Source organism: Eschrichtius robustus, chromosome 1, assembly GCF_028021215.1.
Source record: "Eschrichtius robustus isolate mEscRob2 chromosome 1, mEscRob2.pri, whole genome shotgun sequence".
Lineage (NCBI taxonomy): Eukaryota > Metazoa > Chordata > Mammalia > Artiodactyla > Eschrichtiidae > Eschrichtius > Eschrichtius robustus.
Window position 1 is genome coordinate 41,226,353 of NC_090824.1, and position 17,098 is coordinate 41,243,450.

At 36.7% G+C, this 17,098-nt stretch overlaps 1 protein-coding gene across 2 annotated transcripts in view; it reads right to left on the reverse strand.

Moving 5' to 3' along the window:
- PCNX4 (pecanex 4) overlaps positions 1 to 12,473 on the reverse strand; it is a 43,029-nt gene extending 30,556 nt beyond the window's left edge. Inside the window, exons 1-3 of one of the 2 annotated variants that reach the window (XM_068544608.1) lie at positions 12,014 to 12,473; positions 5,523 to 5,604; positions 1,674 to 2,418 (exon numbers count right to left, since the gene is read on the reverse strand). In XM_068544608.1, the coding sequence (XP_068400709.1) occupies positions 1,674 to 2,362 (689 nt within the window). In that variant the 5' untranslated portion in view covers positions 2,363 to 2,418; positions 5,523 to 5,604; positions 12,014 to 12,473. The remainder of the gene's footprint in view (positions 1 to 1,673; positions 2,419 to 5,522; positions 5,605 to 12,013) is intronic. The other variant, XM_068544599.1, reaches the window with a different exon arrangement.
- Positions 12,474 to 17,098: the final 4,625 nt, after the last annotated feature.

The window sequence follows — 17,098 nt, forward strand, 5'->3', positions numbered from 1 at the left end:
CAATTCATCTCTCTCCTTTTATATTTTACTATAAGCAGTCAGGAGAAATCAAGCTGTTCATTCAACACTTTGCTTAGAAATCTCCTCGGCTATGTATCTAAATTTATCACTCTCAAGTTCTACCTTTCATAAAATATTAGAAAATGATTCAGCTAAGTTCTTTGCCACTTTATAACTAGGATCGCTCTCTCCTCCAGTTTCCAATAACATGCTCTCATTGCTGTCTTGAGACTTCACCAGAATTACCTTTAATGTCCACATTTCTAGCACACACTTCAAAACTCTTCCAGCCTCTACCCATTACCCAGTGCCAAAGCCGCTTCTACACTTTTAGGTATTTGTTATGGGAGCACCCCATCTTCTTGGTATCAAAATCTTAGCCAGCTCATAATGAAATACCATAGTCGGGTGACTTAAACAACAGAAATTTATTTCTCACAGACGTGGAGTCTGGAAGTCTGAGATTAGAGTGCCACCATGATCAGGGTATGGTGAAAACTCTCTTTCTGGCTTCAAGACAGCTGCCTTCTCATTTCATCTTCATATGTTGAAGGGAGAAATCAGGCTCTTTAGTGTGTCTTCCTATAAGGGTACTAATCCCATCATACCAGGGCCCCACCCTCATTATCCTAATTAGCTCCCAAAGACCCCATCTCCAAATATCACCACATTGGGGGTTAGGGATTTAATATATGAATGGGGGTGGTAGAAACACTCAGTCCATAAAGTGGTGCCTGTACATTTCTACCTGTGATAGAGAAAGCTGCAATCTATAGGAACAGAGAAAGAAATGTCAGATTTAGAAAAGGCAAGCAAAAGAAGTCATCAAATAATTTTGTTTAAAATTGTTATTTTCGGGGCTTCCCTGGTGGCGCAGTGGTTGAGAATCTGCCTGCCAATGCAGGGGACATGGGTTCGAGTCCTGGTCTGGGAAGATCCCACATGCCGCGGAGCAACTAGGCCCGTGAGCCACAACTACTGAGCCTGCGCGTCTGGAGCTTGTCTTCCGCAACAAGAGAGGCCGTGACAGTGAGAGGCCCACGCACCGCGATGAAGAGTGGCCCCCGCTTGCCACAACTAGAGAAAGCCCTCGCACAGAAACGAAGACCCAACACACCCAAAAATAAATAAATATAAATAAATAAATAATTTTTTAAAAAAGGAATTCCTAAAACAAAATTGTTATTTTCTATTTTTCTTCCATAGCAAATTGATTTTAAAAAAATCAATATTCTATATAATTACTATAACAAAATTAAATAAGTTATTCTATTCATCTTAAATCCACTCAATCTGTGCATTAACATTTATGTGTATAAATTTTAAATTCTCTATTTTCCCTTCACAGGAAAGTTCCATCTCATTTCACAGGTTTCACCCAGGCTATCTTACAGATTCATAGCTCCTTATTTAAAGTAAAACACAGGATTGAAATTTTGCTTATTTATCTTATCTTATAAAGGGTTTTCTTTTTACTCTTCAACAAGATTTAATTACTGCTTTAGTATGAATGTTTAACAAAGATTAGTCCTATGAGATTATTCATCAAAACAACCTATCACCCAATGGTTTGGTGACTTTTAATTCATAGATTCTTTTCTTTAATACTAAGGAGAGTGCTCTTACTATGTATGCTTAAAAATAAAGTTATAAAGTATTTGATAGCTTATTACCTGTGTGCAAGATCTATAGAAACAAAGAAAAAAATATAAAGAGGTCTCATAAGAGGAGTGATTTCATAAGTATCCTGGGTTTGGAAAGTTGCAGTCTCTGTAGCTGTGTTTACAATTAATGAATATTCTCCTATACACAATGTCATCCATCCAAAGATAAATAGTAAAACAGTGCCTCCTGCACTGCCATACAGCAGGGTTATTCTATTCGGGAGCAAATACCATGTTCCAAGACCACACACTAAGCCAGCAAGAACAGAATGAAAAAAGATATTGGCTGTATGTTTTTTGCCAGGAATTAGAAATCTGATGGTCTCAGCACCAGCACAACTTGTAAATTCATGCTCATCTTCCTCTGCTAAGATATCTGTGGTCAGCATTCTTTCCACTGTCACCGATCTGCTTCTGGCGTATAAACTTGTGAACTGGATGACAAATGCAGTGAAAAGCATTAGTCCACCTGAAAGTGCTGCTGTATAGTAGTCTTCCAGGATGCCTAACTGGTACAAAAGTGTTCCTATTCCACCCAAAACCCATGGCATCAAAAAAAGGATAATCTGATTAACATATATGTAAGGAGGGGCACAATAGCCTAACTTGAGTCGAGGGCCTCCAAGAACAGTCTGTGGAAAACGCTTCAGAAAGAAGTCCTGTTTGTAATCATTCAGCAGAGGCACATCTGGACTCATCCTTCTCACTCAGGATTATTCTGAAAGTCACATCCTTTTCTGTAACACAGCGGTCTCTAAGAAAAAGAAAAAAAAAATCACTATTTGAAAATATCATACTTAAAACATGAGGGAGAAAAATCCCATATTTCCATTAGTTAGTTCCTTAGTGCAGGATTTGTAACTTCACTTCTTTAGCTCCTTCCCATTGCCTGACACATACTTGGCACAAAACAAATAGTTGCTAAGTACTTTTTTTTTATTTGGAAAAAAGTCATATTCACTATTAATTTATCTGGAACTTAGATAAACTTGGAATTTCTTAAGTAGCCCACATTTTCAGATTTTGAGGTCAAAGGAAAGTTCAAAAAGCCAGTACTCTCAACTCAAATCTGCTAGTGGTTTAACCAATCATTTCCCTGAGTGCTTCTGTTGTTTGTTTCTTAACTTTTCTATTACAAGGGTGAGCAAAATTTTTCTATAAAGGGTCAAATAGTAAATATTTTTCTGTTACAATGACTCAACCCAGCTGTTGTTGCAGAAAAGCAGCCATAGATAAGTGGATATTAGTGGCTGTCTTCTAATATAACTTTACAGTATTTACACAAACAGGCTATGGGCCAGATTAGCCTGTGGGCCATAGTTTGCCAACCCCTGCTCTATAAAATAAGGATATTCTCTATAATTCCTTTGAATTGAAATGGAAATAGAAGTGGAAAATAGAAATACTAAGTGTTAGTCACATCACTTAACAATTATAGTAAACTTAGGCTTTTCTGATATTTTAAAAAGTCAAACCCTGCTAAAATAGTAGCATTTCAATAAAAAGCCACTGGCAGCTCAACATGCAGTAGGAAGGACAATGAACTGGAAACCAAAAGACTCCAAGAGTCAGATTACATGCTTATTATTAAGCATATTATTACTATGTTACCACATGCAAACCATTTCATGACTCAATTTTTAGTCTCTCTTTATCTTGTCAGTTTCCAAAAAAAAATCTACCAGAACTAGCAAAACATGAAATAATAATAGGACCCATATATGCTTTAGTCTAGATTATTTTCATTTAAGGGTCATAAAAAACTAAGGATCAAATAATATGGATTCTGTTCTCTTCAACTTTCCCTTTTCCTGTTTCTGAAAAACAGTTGCCTGTTAACAAGATCAGCTAGTGAAGCATTACCTCAGGGGTCATATACTAAGTTAGAAATGAAAAATTAAGTTTAAAGCCATCTTTATAAAGACAGACATATAGACCAATAGAATAGAATAAAGAGTCCAGAAATAAACCCACATATACAGTCAAATATTTGACAAGGGTGCCAAGACCATTCAATGAGGAAAGAACAGTCTGCAAAAAATGGTGCTGGGAAAACTGGGTGCCCACATGCAAAAGGATGAAGTTAGCTCCTTACCTAACACCATATACAAAAGGTAACTCAAAATGGATCAAGAGCTTTAAAGTATAAGACCTAAAACAACAACACTCTTAAAAGAAAACATAGGACAAAGCTTCTGACATTGGATTTGGCAATGACTTCTTGGGTATGACACCAAAGGTACAGGTAACAAAAGAAAAAAATAGACAAAATGGACTTCACAAAAATTAAATCACGTGCATCAAAAGACACTATCAACAGAGTGAAAAGACAATTAACAGAATGGGAGAAAAAAATAAGTTATGAATATCCAGGATATATAAAGACCTCCTAAAACTCAACAACAGAAACACAAACAATCTAATTCAAAAACTGGCAAAGAACTTGAATAGACATTTCTCTAAAGAAGATATACAAATGGCAATAAGTACATGAAAAGATGCTCAACATCACTAATCATTAGGGAAATGCAAATCAAAGTATAATGAGATATCACTTCATGTTCATTAGGATAGCTACTATCAAAAAAAAAAAAAACCCCAGAAAATAAGTGTTGCCAAGGATGTGGAAAAATTGGAACCCTGTGCACTGTTGGTAGGAAGGTAAAACGGTACAGTTGCTATGGAAAACAGTATGGTAGTTCCTCAAAACATTAAAAATTGAATTACCATATCATCTAAGAATTCCACTTCTTGATATATACTACAAAGAATTGAAAGCAGGGTCTCAAAGAAATAATTTGCATACTCACGTTTACAGCAGCATTATTCACAATAATTAAAAGGTGGAAGCAAACCAAGTGTTCATCAAAGGATGAATAAATAAGCAAAATTTAGTATATACATACAATGGAATATTATTCACCCTTAAAAAGGAAGGAAATCCTGCAATTTGCTATATCATGGGTGAAACTTTAGGACATTATGCGTAGTGAAATAAGCCAGTCACAATAAGACAAATACTATATAAATCTACAAGGTACTTAGAGTAGTCAAAATCACAGACAGAGAGCAGAATAGTGGTTGCCATGGGCTGAGGGGAGAGGAGAATGGATAGTTACTGTTTAAATGGTATAGAGTTTTACAAGATGAAAAGAATCACAGGGAGAGACAGTGATGATGCTTGTACAACAATGTGAATGCACTGAGTATCACTGAACTGTACACTTAGAAATGGTCAAGATGGTAAATTTTACACTCTGTGTATTTTACCACACACAAAGAATTTAAAGCCATCTTAAAGTAACCTTTCTTCCTGTCAGTTTAAAAGAGTCTTTCTGCAAGTCACTTCTACCCAACAACATCAGCCATGGTGGGAGCTTTTGGGTATCACAAAAGGTTTTTTGGTCATCACTAAGAATTACTACCTTAGAGCACCTCTTGCTATACTTTTGGGAAATTCTTTATACTTTAAACACTTATCACCTTGTATCTTCCAGCTACTGGCCTTAGCTCTATATAGAAAGTCATAGCTTTTACTCACATGACAGACAGCCCTGCAAGTACTCACAAAATAACAGAACCGCAGGGCCAAATGGAACCTTAATGGTTGATGGTTTAATCTCAGAAAATGAAAAGATTGCCTCCCTCCCCTCTGAATGAGCATATCTCCTGTACCGATGTCAGTGATGTCAGTGTACTGTACTGATATGCTTGTTCAGTACAAGCCATAGGTAAGTAAGGACATGCTCCTATGGGTGTGGGTAAAGATTCTGATTTCAATTATCTATGGATGATGCTATCAGACAGGAAATCGAGCTTGGATGGCTGGCCTGAGCATTTTGAAGAATCTAGATGTACCTGAAATTTTCCCAGGGAGTTAGGTAAAAGCTGGCCACTCCTTCTCCACTGAGGCAAGTGAGGAACAAGGTGAGATGGCTCGCTGGGAAAGGAATACAGAAATTGAAGATATTTTATAAACTAGATTATCTAGCTGCACATTACTACCCATATTCATTAACCTTTTAGTACTTCTGAGTCTTTTGTAAATTTAGTTTAAATGTTCTTACCCATTTGATGGAATACTCTGTGATTATATTCCAAACAGTGGAATACTCTCACGATCTACTGTTGATTTGGAAACATGGAAGGATGCCCACAATATATTGCAAAGTACAATAAACACACTGATGATCCCATTTGTATTAGAAAAAAGAAGTACACACACTTGTCTGTATACATGGTTATTCGGTGTGTATAAGTGTAAAAAATTTCAGAAGTCATACTCATTAGGCTGTGTTTGTGTGTATTTTACATATAACATTTTGACACTTCTTTAAAGTATCAAATATCCTCTAGAACTCTCAACCCATGCCCTGCAAACACATCCTGTGGCCTTCTGGGTGCCTATGCTCATACCGTTTCCTTTGCCCAGGATGTCTTCTTCTTCCTTCCATAATTACTAATCTTACTCAACTTTCAAGATTCAGTCTAATCCTTTCTGAAAATTTTGCAGAGCACTTAGACCAAACTATGCCTCTCTCTTATCTGTGTGTCAAAAACATTGCTTGTTCATAGTACTCATCTTGTAACATGTATCAACAGAGGGCAGTTCTTGTATTGTTCATCTCTTTACATGTTATCTTTTCAAATGTTTTTCTTTTCTCTACTATTAAGTTATTTGTGGGTAAGGGCCAAATCTTGAGATACTTCTGATTCTCCATAATATTTAGTAAAATACTGTACCTTGGCACAGAAAGGCATGTATTTAGTACATTACTGGCATAGCTTAGGTAAGATGATTAAAGTTGGAGAACATTAAATATTGTTGTTAAAAGGGAAGTTGGATGTTATTTACTGTTTTTGAAAACTTCTTCCAGCATATCCTGCCCCATTCAAAACAGTAAACCCATAAACTCTTTATTCCCAGTTTTTAAATGTTTGGAAAGTATCTTCATTTATTTTTCTTATGGACAAAATAATGGCGTCTAATGATAGTACTATTGGCTCAGAGAAGATTTTGCCTAGAGCAGTATAGTATCCCAGTAATACTGGAGCAGGATGGGCCTGAGGGAGAAACATGGCTGGGTTTCTCCCATGGAGAAGGAAATGGCTAGAGGATTTTAACATGTCAGAAGTCCAATTTTAATTTGCTCCTTGTCTTATGCTACACTTTAATCTCCTTCATTACCAGGAAGGAGCAGCTAGTTCTTATTGGGAGAGAAAAGCAGGAAGAACGGCAGACACAAGAGGCAAAATAAGGCAGGAGCGATAATAAAGTGAGGGCAGACGAAAAAGTATGAAGGGTATAAGTTCCCTCAAGAAGCCTCAGGAGAATGGGGGAGGACACTGGGATGGCGATTTATTTTAATGGAATATAAAAAGAAAGGCTGAAGGATACAGGATTGTTTGCCCTACAGAATGTTTTTTGAAAAGGTGTCTGTGGTCAAAGAAGTTTGAGAAACTATATACCAGACTGTAATCTTGAAGAGTCACAATGGATATCAGCAGACTAAAGACTCTGAGACATCTTCAAGTTAAAAAAAATACCACTGCAAATCTGCTTAAAATATGTCATTTGAGTTTTCCAAACTTATTTGTCCTTGGAACCCATTTTTCCCTTGATATCTAATAACAGATCATGTGTGCAGTGTTTCATGGAAACTGCTTTCAGAAATACGGGCCTGGGCTTCAATCACAACCTTAAAGATTTAGCTAGGTGAAGTAGAGTTAAAAAGATATACCAGTTAAGGAGGAATGTCATGAACAAAGGTACACAAGAAAAAAAATTATGGAAATTTGATAGGTAGCAAGTACATCAGGTTGTTTTTTCTAGTATTTTAAGGATAAAAGAGGATTACATGACAGATACTGTAAATTCACTTAGGCAAAAATTATGATAAATTGGTACTGTTTGACTTAAACTTTAATTACAGATCCTGGAATACTTCAGAAATATTTTCTTTGTATGAAATGACAGTTACATTTCTATAGAGAGATCTTCTAAGTTCTAATCTGGATTAGTAGCATGAAAAAATAAAATCAGAATAATTAAAACTAACTCCCTGAATGAGAATTTGGCATATGCTCTGAAAGACTGTTAAAGACAGATTGATGCATTTATATGGCTGCTACCTCCAACATGTTAAAATGAAAAATGGCTCAAGGCTTAGGGAAAAAAATTTTAAAGCTGTGAAAAGAGAAGTTAAGGGATAAAGGTGGCATCACAACAATCATTTAGGCCATATGCTTTCTTCATATGCTACTCTGAAAGCAGGCCAACAAAATAGCCACAGAAATGTTACTTTTTTTGGAAGTTGAGCCACATTTCTTACCCATTATCCAAAAGGGTAGGAAACAGAGATCAATTTAGCAATGACCTAGAAAGGAGACTTAGTTACCAAAACTTTAACTCAGTAATCATGCAAAATATCAGCCTGAAAATACCTTAAAACAAAGAAAGAGATGACAAAAAGTGGCAGTTTTGGGGAATTATACTGAATTTATAGTTCTCTAAATTTGGCAAAAAGAATTCCTAGAAATAGAAGTTTTAGCAATTGCCTGATTTTGGTTAGCAAAGGTTACTTTTTTTTTCTTTAATCTAGCATATTGTTTTTATTGTTGGTTGATTTCATTCATTGAATCCACACATTTATTTTCTGTTCTATTACGTTAGATTTTTTTTTTCTATGGCAAGGACACTTAACATATGATCTACCCTCTTAAATTTTCAAATGTACAATACAGTATTGTTAACTAGCAACACAATGTTGTACAGTAGATCTCTAGAACTTATTTATCTTGTATAACTAAAACTTGTTAAACAGCAACTCTCCATTTATTCCTCCCCCAAGCGCCCGGCACATCATTCTACTCCCCGTTTCTAGGACTTGGATGATTTTAGATACCTCATGTAAGTGGAATCATGCAGTATTTGTCCTTCTATGATTGTCTTATTTCATTTACCATGTGTTCAAGGCTCATCCATGTTGTCACATATTGCAGGATTTCTTTCCTTTTTAGGCTTACTAATATTCCATTTTATGTATATACTACATTTTCTTTATCCATTCATCAGCTGATGGACACTTGGTTTGCTTCCACTTTTTGGCTATTATGAATAATGCTTCAGTAAACATGAAAGTGCAAATATGTTGAAAGATCCTGCTTTCAATTCTTTTGGATAAATACCCAGAAGCAGAATTGCTGGATCACATGGCAGTTCTATTTTTAATTTTTTGAGGATTCCCCATACTGTTTTCAGTAGCACTGTGCTACTTCTGTGTGATGTGCCATTTTGTATTCCCACCAACAGTGGGAAGCTTCCAATTTCTCCACATCCTCCCCAACACTTGTTATCTTTTGTTTTTTATAACAGCTATCCTAACAGGTGTGAGAGGATATTGAATCCACACATATTTACTGAGCACTTCTGCACTGTACTTCAACTATAGTTTTGTTGTACTTTCAGGAAACTTATTATGTTTTAATATACTTGTCAAATTTTACTAAATCTGGCAAGATATGAAACAACTTAATTCTCAGTTACTCTGGATAGAAATCATCTGTCATCACCAGAACACATATGTGTACTTTTTAGATAGCCAAGTACTAACTGTTGAGGGTACTAATAGGAATCTACAGATGCAAAGATAGTTACCCCTGTAATTATGAAAATACTCTATGGGATCTGAACCAAATGCTATGCCATGGATGAACAGCTAGATTCTTGAAGAGTCTTTTGAAAGACATTTGGTGCTTAAAGATGAAAAATACATTTCGTGTTTTAGTTTATCGATTATGTAGTAAGCACACTCCTCCCTTACCGGTAAAAGGAAAATCTACCCAAGTGCCTAAAAAGAACAAGGACGTTAACATCTCTTTGGCTATACAAAATGGTAATTTTTCAAATTCCAGATTTTGAAGGGTCTTTCAATTTAAGAGTTTTCTGTAAATTCACAGGAATTGGTATGTAGGGAAAACTCTGGCTGGATGGGAGGGGTGATTAGATAGCTCAAAGGATCTATTTATTGCAGATTATGTACTGGCAATGCTTCCCAGGTGGAACGATGAGTTGTTGGTTCTATGATTCACACTTCCCAAATGTACACCACTAGAACATGAACTGATAGCATTCCATTACTTACAGAAAACTAAGATGGTAGGAAATAGCCAAAGGTCACAGCAGAGCATCATAAATGTGCAGCACTGCCAGTAATACTTCTGCTCCTATCCCAATCTACCCTTCCCACACCTCACACATCTTAGCCATTATAAATTCAAATGGATTAATAAGCTCTTCCTTCAAAATCAAGTATCAGGCGAATGAAGTCTACCACTGACATGAATTAGCAGAAATAAATCAATATATTTTACAGAAAGTAAAATTGAGAACCAGTGATATTAAGTGACTGAACCAACACATAATGTCAGTTGGAGGAAGACAGAGTTTTTCAATCACACCAAGCTATTGACATATGAAAGGGAAGTTTATTTTGTGAATTAAGAAATAGAAGGACAAATTTGGAAAAAGGGTCTTCAGAGGAAGGTGGGCCTAAGAGAAATCTACAAATGTCAAAATAGGAAGCTTTTGTTAGCTAAGTCAGCATGGCCATGGCAGGTAGGACTGCTTGATAAGACAAAAACAAACACAAGGGGGGAAACTGTCTAAAAGAAAAGGTTCTCACCATGAAGAAAGCAAAAACAACTCACAGAATGGGAGAAAATTATTGCAAAAAATATATATGTTAAGGGACTTATATCTAGAATATAGAAAAATCTCTTACAACTTAATAATGAAAAAACAAATAATTTAAAAATGGGCAAAGGATCTGAATTTCTCCAAAGATAATATACCAATGGCTAGTATAAGCACACAAAATGATGCTCAACAACATTACTCATTGGGGAAATGCAAACCAAAACCACAATGAGATATCAGTTCAAATCCACTTGACTGGCCATCAGAAAGACGGACAATAATAAGTACTGCCGAGGTTATGGAGAAATCAAAACCCTCAAGTGATAATGTAAAATAGTGCAGTTGCTTTGGAAACAGTCTGGCAGTTCCTCAAAAGGCTAAACATAGAGTTACCATATGATGTAACAATTTCATTCCTAGGTATTTACCCAAGAGAAATGAAAACATAAGTCTACACAAAAATTTATACATGAACATTCATAGTAGAAATATGATTAATAGCCAAAAAATGGAAACAACATAAACAGCCATCAACAGATGAAATAAAATGTAATATATCCATACAATAGAATAGTAATAGACTATAAATGACAACGAAGTACTGATGCATGATACAACATGAATGAACCCTGAAAACAGAATGCTAAGTGGAAGAAGCCAATCACAAAAGGCCACATATTGTATAATTCCATTTATATGAAATGCCCAGGACCAGCAAATCTATAAAGACTGAAAACAGATTAGGGTATGCCTGGGCTGGTGGATACAGTGAGGACCGGGGGCAGGGAGAGTGACTGCTAAAGGGTACAGTGCTTCTTTTGGGAGTGATGAAAATGTTTTAAAATTGAATTGTATGGAATGTGAATTTTTATCTCAATAAAGTTCTTACAAAAGAAAACGAAACAGAAAAGATCCCCAACGTGGTATTTTCTGTGGCAGTTAATAACTAGCAGGCATCTCTTTAAGTAGGAAATTTTAAAGTAATGGTCAGGTGCCCAAACAGTTAAATTACTAAAATGGCAACATCTGAACTGGCTTTGGATGCTATGATAACGGTTTGGAAATTTGGCATAGGTGGTAGTAGACACCCAATAATATAAAGGATGGTCTTTGCCCTAAATGCAGGAATGAGCTAACAAAGGAAAAATCCACCTAATAATATACAGCTGAATAAGAGAGAAAATCAATTCAGAGCCCTGGTAAGTGACTTCTGATGGAGTAGACTTCATTGAAGTAAATGTTGGTCCTTGATAAACAGCGGGCTGCGGAGAGAGGATGCAGATCAGTGGGGAAAGAGTTGTTCCTGTTCAGGGGTCCATGATTTGACCACTATGGGGCAAAAGGGGAGATAGAGAGAGAATGAACACAGTAGTAAGGGGCATAGTGTATAAACTTTATTGGGGTAACAAAGCCATCCCTAAACTAAGACTGAAAGGGCCATCTTCCATTTCGCAAGTGTCTCTTAGAAATAAAATGCTAAAACTCAACGGGCTAACGCAGCCTTACGAAAGAAAATTAAAATCACACCAGATTGATGTCCCTAGCGACTGAGCTCATCTCACGTCTTAAGAAGTGCAATAATCACTCTGCACAGCCTTGGAAATTAAGGCTACCAAGAAGTTCCCAGGTGGGTGTCGGGGATCTAACGTACCTCGAGTCACCTGAAGGAAGAGGCGATGCGAAGGCATCCCGGGGACTGCGTTTTTGCAGGTAAACCCATATAGGGCGCTCCCGCCGGGAGGCTGCCTGCGGTCCGAACGCGGAGGCAGAAGAGCTGTGGCGGCCGGGGCAACCAGCTTACCGCGGTGGCGTCGAGACCCGCTCCCTGTTTCCATGGCTAACGTCAACTCCAGCGGGCGCCACCCAGCGCGGAACGCAGCTCGGGTGTTCTGGGGAGGGCCGGGCGCTCGGCTCGCCCCGCCCCTCAGCCTGAGATCGCGTCTGGGCGTCCAGCCTCCGGCCCGCCAGGCGAGGCCGAGCGCAGGGAGAGGCGCGCTTCGTTCGCTCCCAGGCCTGGGCTAACGCTCGCCTAGCCGGAAATCTTGGGAGTCGCTTGGGTTCCGGCCTCACCTTGGGCCCAGACGCGGCACCGGAGTTCACAGCGTCAGCGCTGAACTTTCACCCGCGTCGCGCCCTTACGCAAGAGCGTCGTTGCCCTGGTGACGTGACGTTCTTCTGGGGTCGTGCTCTCTGGTGGATAGAGGCGCGGCCGCCATTTTTAGAGCGTGAGGTGCCCAGTGATCTGACTGACGAGTCCGGGGCGTAGTGCGACTCCAGCCGCTCAGGGTCTTGCGACGTACATTAACCACAGCCGCACTTTGGCCGGCACCACCCAACACACCGACGGTAATAAATGCTTTTAAGTGATACTTCGTACATATACGTGTTCGCTGTCGCCCCTTTATTGCATTTTTCCCATGATTGGATTTGTGACTGTATTTTAAATACTAGGAACCAAAATACCCATAAGTGAAACATGCCACTAAGGTGTCTGTTTATTAATAAAATAAGGCAAAGTTACCGTGTTCCATCAAAAACAAAACAAAACAAAAAAACTGGCAGAGTATTATTAGTGGTATTAATTTCAGGGCTGGGAATCTTTACAGGGTGCCCGCGAAGTCCCCAGTTTTGCTAGTTTAAAAATTAAACACATGCCCATCACCCACTGCCTCCATTTTCCACCAAGTTTCATTGCTTCCCCAAGTTCTGGACATCTTCCAAGTTGCCAGTTGGGAGCCCAGGAGGCGGCCCCTGAGATCTTTAAATTGGCCTCTAACGATTTAGAGGTGTGTGTACCAGAACGTTGAAGCCAATTTGTCGGTATCAAGGTACCCGAGTTTTCCCACGTGATTGATAACCTAGCAGTTCTGCATACATGAGACTTCTGATTGGCTTGAGAACTGTCTTGTTTGGATCTCCCTATCTAAAAACTATGAATGCGCCCTTTTTTGTTTCTTTTGTGGCTTTACTGAAAATGACGGCTTAGTTCTTAAGCACTTAGGTTTTCAGGCCATAATGGGGAAAACCTTTTGGTATTAATTAAAAGAAAGCCAAGGCTTATAAAAAAAGAAGATATAAATCTATCCAGAGGAAAAATGTAGTTTGTTGAAAGCATATGGAAGAAAACCCTGGGCACCATCCATGACAATGAGGTAAGTATATACTTGCTTTCGAGGATACAATTTGCAGATAGGACCTTTCCTAGTTTGGTGTGAAGAGGAAGTGTGCATTTGGTCCATCCCTAATGTTTTCCAGTCTTTTGGGGAACCTCAGTCATCATGGGTCACGGTACCACATTAAGCATCTTTAACGCATCAGCTACCGCTAGGAAGTCAGTATAGAGTGGTTAAGGGTAGAAGCTCTGGGGTCTGGAAGCCTGAGTTAGAACTACTGGGGCCTGGGCAGGCCACCCCAAAATATTTCTCAGTGGCATATTGATTATTTTGAATTAAAGTTACTTAAGGAATGGCGGATGCAAGAGGGTCCATTGAACCTCCTCTCAGTCTTCCTGAAACCAGGGAGCTCCCATGTGAAAGTTACCCTCCCTGTGCCCTCCCTGTATTCTACATTTTTTAAAAAGTTGAAATCACAAGATTGGAAGAGAATGCCAAGATTTGGATATTAGTGGCTGCAAAGAAAAGCATCAGGAGAGAAGACGAAAGGGACTATAAAATGATTGATTTCTTACGTGGCTTGTTGAAATTCATCTCATTGCTTTTATATCACAGATCGTGATATGCATGTAAATGTATACAAAGACCAAGTGAATGGGCATGTGATGGGTAGAAATTTTAGTATGTTCCAGCATATTCACAGGCACGTGAGTTGGGTGGCATTGGGTTATGAGGATATAAAGACAGGGAGTGACCACTTGTTAATTGCAAAGTTTCATACTGAAACTTCCTTTATTATAGAAAAAATCTCATACCACACAAACATTCATAAGTAGAACAAATAATGTATAATGTAATCGTAGGTTTGCCATTAATTGGTTTTAAGCTTTGTTATAAAAGACAATATATTTTAAATTACGGTTCTGAAAATCTTCCAGTAATTCCTGTAGGGTGAAAGGATAGAGTTTCTCAGGTATTGATTTTGATGAAGAATTTTGAATTTTATTGTGTAGCTTTTAAATTTAATTATTTCACATCAGTAACTTCATAGATTAGATTTTTAATTCTAGAGGTGTTTCAATTAATATTATTTTAGAAAGTTATCACCACTGGAACTTACTTTACATAGTCATTTAAAAAGGGAACACAGAATTATTAGTAGCCTGAAAATCACTAAATTGCAGTATTTAAAAGGCTGAAGTTTCATTTTTTAAAGTTATGTTACATTTTGTAAAAGTCTATGAATATAACTTCACTGAAAGATCAAATTTTAAGCGTAACCAAACTCTGTAAATATCCCCAGGCATATTTATAATTTCACTCTTTACAAAAATTAAGTTACATGCAGATCTGAATTAATAACAATGATTCCCCTTTATTTTGGCGTATATAAATAAGAGTTGACTCTGCAGATTTCATAGTCTTTATCCCCAGTGTCCTGTATTAAGTTTGGAACATCAATTAACCTCTTCTGTTGACAGCGTTACCAAGAATAAGATGTCTTATTATTAGTAACATTAATTTCTAAATCTAGAACTGAAGTTAGTAACCTCAAATAGGTGTCCTTTTCCTGGCATTTGCCTGCTAACTTCTTTGTTTATAAGTGTACCGTTTGTTTAGAATTGTGTGAACATTATTTTCACTTTCCTATAGAATGAATATATAAGGAAATGCAGTAAACAGTTTGCCTGATAAAATTTCTGTTTGAAGTTGTAATTAAATAAGAATGTGGCGGTGGGGGAGAGTTAGGTGTAATTTGCCTAAAGGTAGAAGAAAGCTTATATACCCTCTCATAATGTCTCCAGACTCATGATACTATTGCTGTTGAATGGAAAAGTCCACACTGGTTAGAATTACTTCCTAGAGCCTGCATTGTGATACCCTCTTCAGGTTAATATATTTAAAAACATGAAAATCGGAGGTTACTCACAGGTAAATAATTTAGGGGAAATGAAACCACATTTGGCAAATAAAATTATACAAAAAATATAAATAACAACAACAATATCAACAATAACCAGCTTTGGTGGGATGGCAGTTTAGAGGTATGTTTTGAAACAGCTTGGCTCTATCTAGCAAAATTTTAAATGCAGTTCTCTTTGACAGAGAAATTTTATCTCTAGAAACATACCTTACACATATCTTCCTTTACAGATATCTCACCTAAGTAGGTAGCAATATTTGTACAAAGACGTACTTAAAACATTTGCAATAGCAAAATGCAAAACATTCTTAAATAGGGAACAGTTTTAAATAAATTAATTTAAAAAGGATGTACACCTACATGTACTGCTATGCAAGCATGTCCAACTTATATTAAGTATGAAATTTTAAAATTACACTACAGTTTGTATAGTATGATCTTATGTAAAAACTAGATGTATGCATGAGCATGGTTTGTATAAACTTATCTTTAATGGACACATAGGAAACTGATAGAATTCAACCTCTGAACAGGTTAACGGGTTTTATAGGAAGGGGACTTTTACTTTTTACCTTTACTCTTATGCTGGTAATATATTTTTAGCAATCAATATGTATTGCTTTTATAATCTTTAAATCGTAAAATAGCCAACAAACAAAAATAAATTGACAATCAAAAACACCCCCACTACCCTTCCCCAAGCTCCACCAAGCTGCTGTATAACCAGAAAACTGGCACAGTGGATTTTTGTTTTTATAATAATACTTTTAATCCAGAAAATAATTTGAAAAATATAGTTGCTAGTTTCTATGAATAAATGATTACAGTATCGATGCTTTCATAGGGAGAAAAATGCTACTTTTAGTGTTATATTACAGTTAAAAGTTACAGTAAGTCATTTGGTATACTGGTAAATTTTGAGCTCTGATCATCAGAGACTGCTTAAAATCTTGACCACTTCAGAGTTACATCGATAGGAATCCTTAAAGTTAGTTCATTTTATGCTAAATGAGAACATTTACTGAATTTATGTATACATTCTCAAAATTATTATTAGGGTTTCTTTCTAATGTTGGGTATAAAATTCTAATTTTAGTATATATGTAAAATATACATAGATTAGTGTATTCATACAGCTATATATGTAAAATATACATATCAAAAGTATCTGTTATATATAACATGTAAAATAAAATACATGGTAATCCTGTTTTATTGAACCAGCAATGACTACGTATTAATGGAAAAAATTATCATACGTGGTTTGTCTTTAGCAATATAATTTTAAAGCACAACAATTTTTAATAAAATTTATGCCAGTAATTTAAAAAAATTTGCCAGAGGTGCTTTTTAGGCTCTTGGTTTAAATGAAAACCAGTGTATAGAAATGAATATCAGAACAATCATTAATCCTACTGCATTAAAAAAATTCTGTCTATGAATTTCAAGCCAAATATCAGATTCATGTTTTTACATAGAAATTTTCCTCCTAAAAGACTTTGTAATTAGTGGAAAGTGTATATACCAGTAAAGAGCAGCGTGCAAGAAAGAGATGCATTTACTTGTAGAAATAACCATATGTTAAGAAACAATGAATCATGTTTGTTTGTGGTTTTTATATAAAACTTGTCTGTGGATTCTTTTTTCCCTGTGAATTTTTTCCCTTATAACTTTTTCTCCTGGCAACAATAATGAATAA